The 343-nt window shown below is 51.0% G+C and overlaps 1 protein-coding gene across 1 annotated transcript in view; it reads left to right on the top strand.

Annotated features, from left to right (window-relative positions):
- Window positions 1-220: 220 nt before the first annotated feature.
- Window positions 221-343, top strand: part of Pmar_PMAR013310 (udp-glucose 4-epimerase, putative) — a gene marked incomplete at both ends in the record, with an annotated part of 475 nt that continues 352 nt past the window's right edge. The window contains one exon of the mRNA XM_002766494.1: window positions 221-306. Coding sequence (XP_002766540.1) covers window positions 221-306 — 86 coding nt within the window. The remainder of the gene's footprint in view (window positions 307-343) is intronic.

Raw genomic sequence — 343 nt, 5'->3', positions numbered from 1 at the left:
ACTATCATATCATCTTTGGAGTTCCCCTTCTGAGCATCGCAATAGACTCATGTGTATTCAGAAAACAACCGAAGTTGCAACGCGTGCATTCGAGGCTGTGGGCGTTGACGCCTTCTTGCTAGCTGGCAGTTTGCTGGGCTGGCAGCGTCACGGTGGCGGGCAGATCCCGTGGGACACCGATGGTGACACGGGCATTTCACAATCACAGTGTGTCACCGTTATGAAAAGAAGTGATTCTAATGCTACTAATATCGCCGGTCTGGTGAAGCCTCACGTCCCCGAAGGTTTCGAACTGAAGTACTTTGGGTGGGAAGGGCACCACAGATCATCCCGAAAATGAATT

This window comes from Perkinsus marinus (genome assembly GCF_000006405.1).
Source record: "Perkinsus marinus ATCC 50983 genomic scaffold scf_1104296972672, whole genome shotgun sequence".
NCBI lineage: Eukaryota > Perkinsozoa > Perkinsida > Perkinsidae > Perkinsus > Perkinsus marinus.
This window is presented reverse-complemented; position numbering and strand designations above follow the sequence as displayed.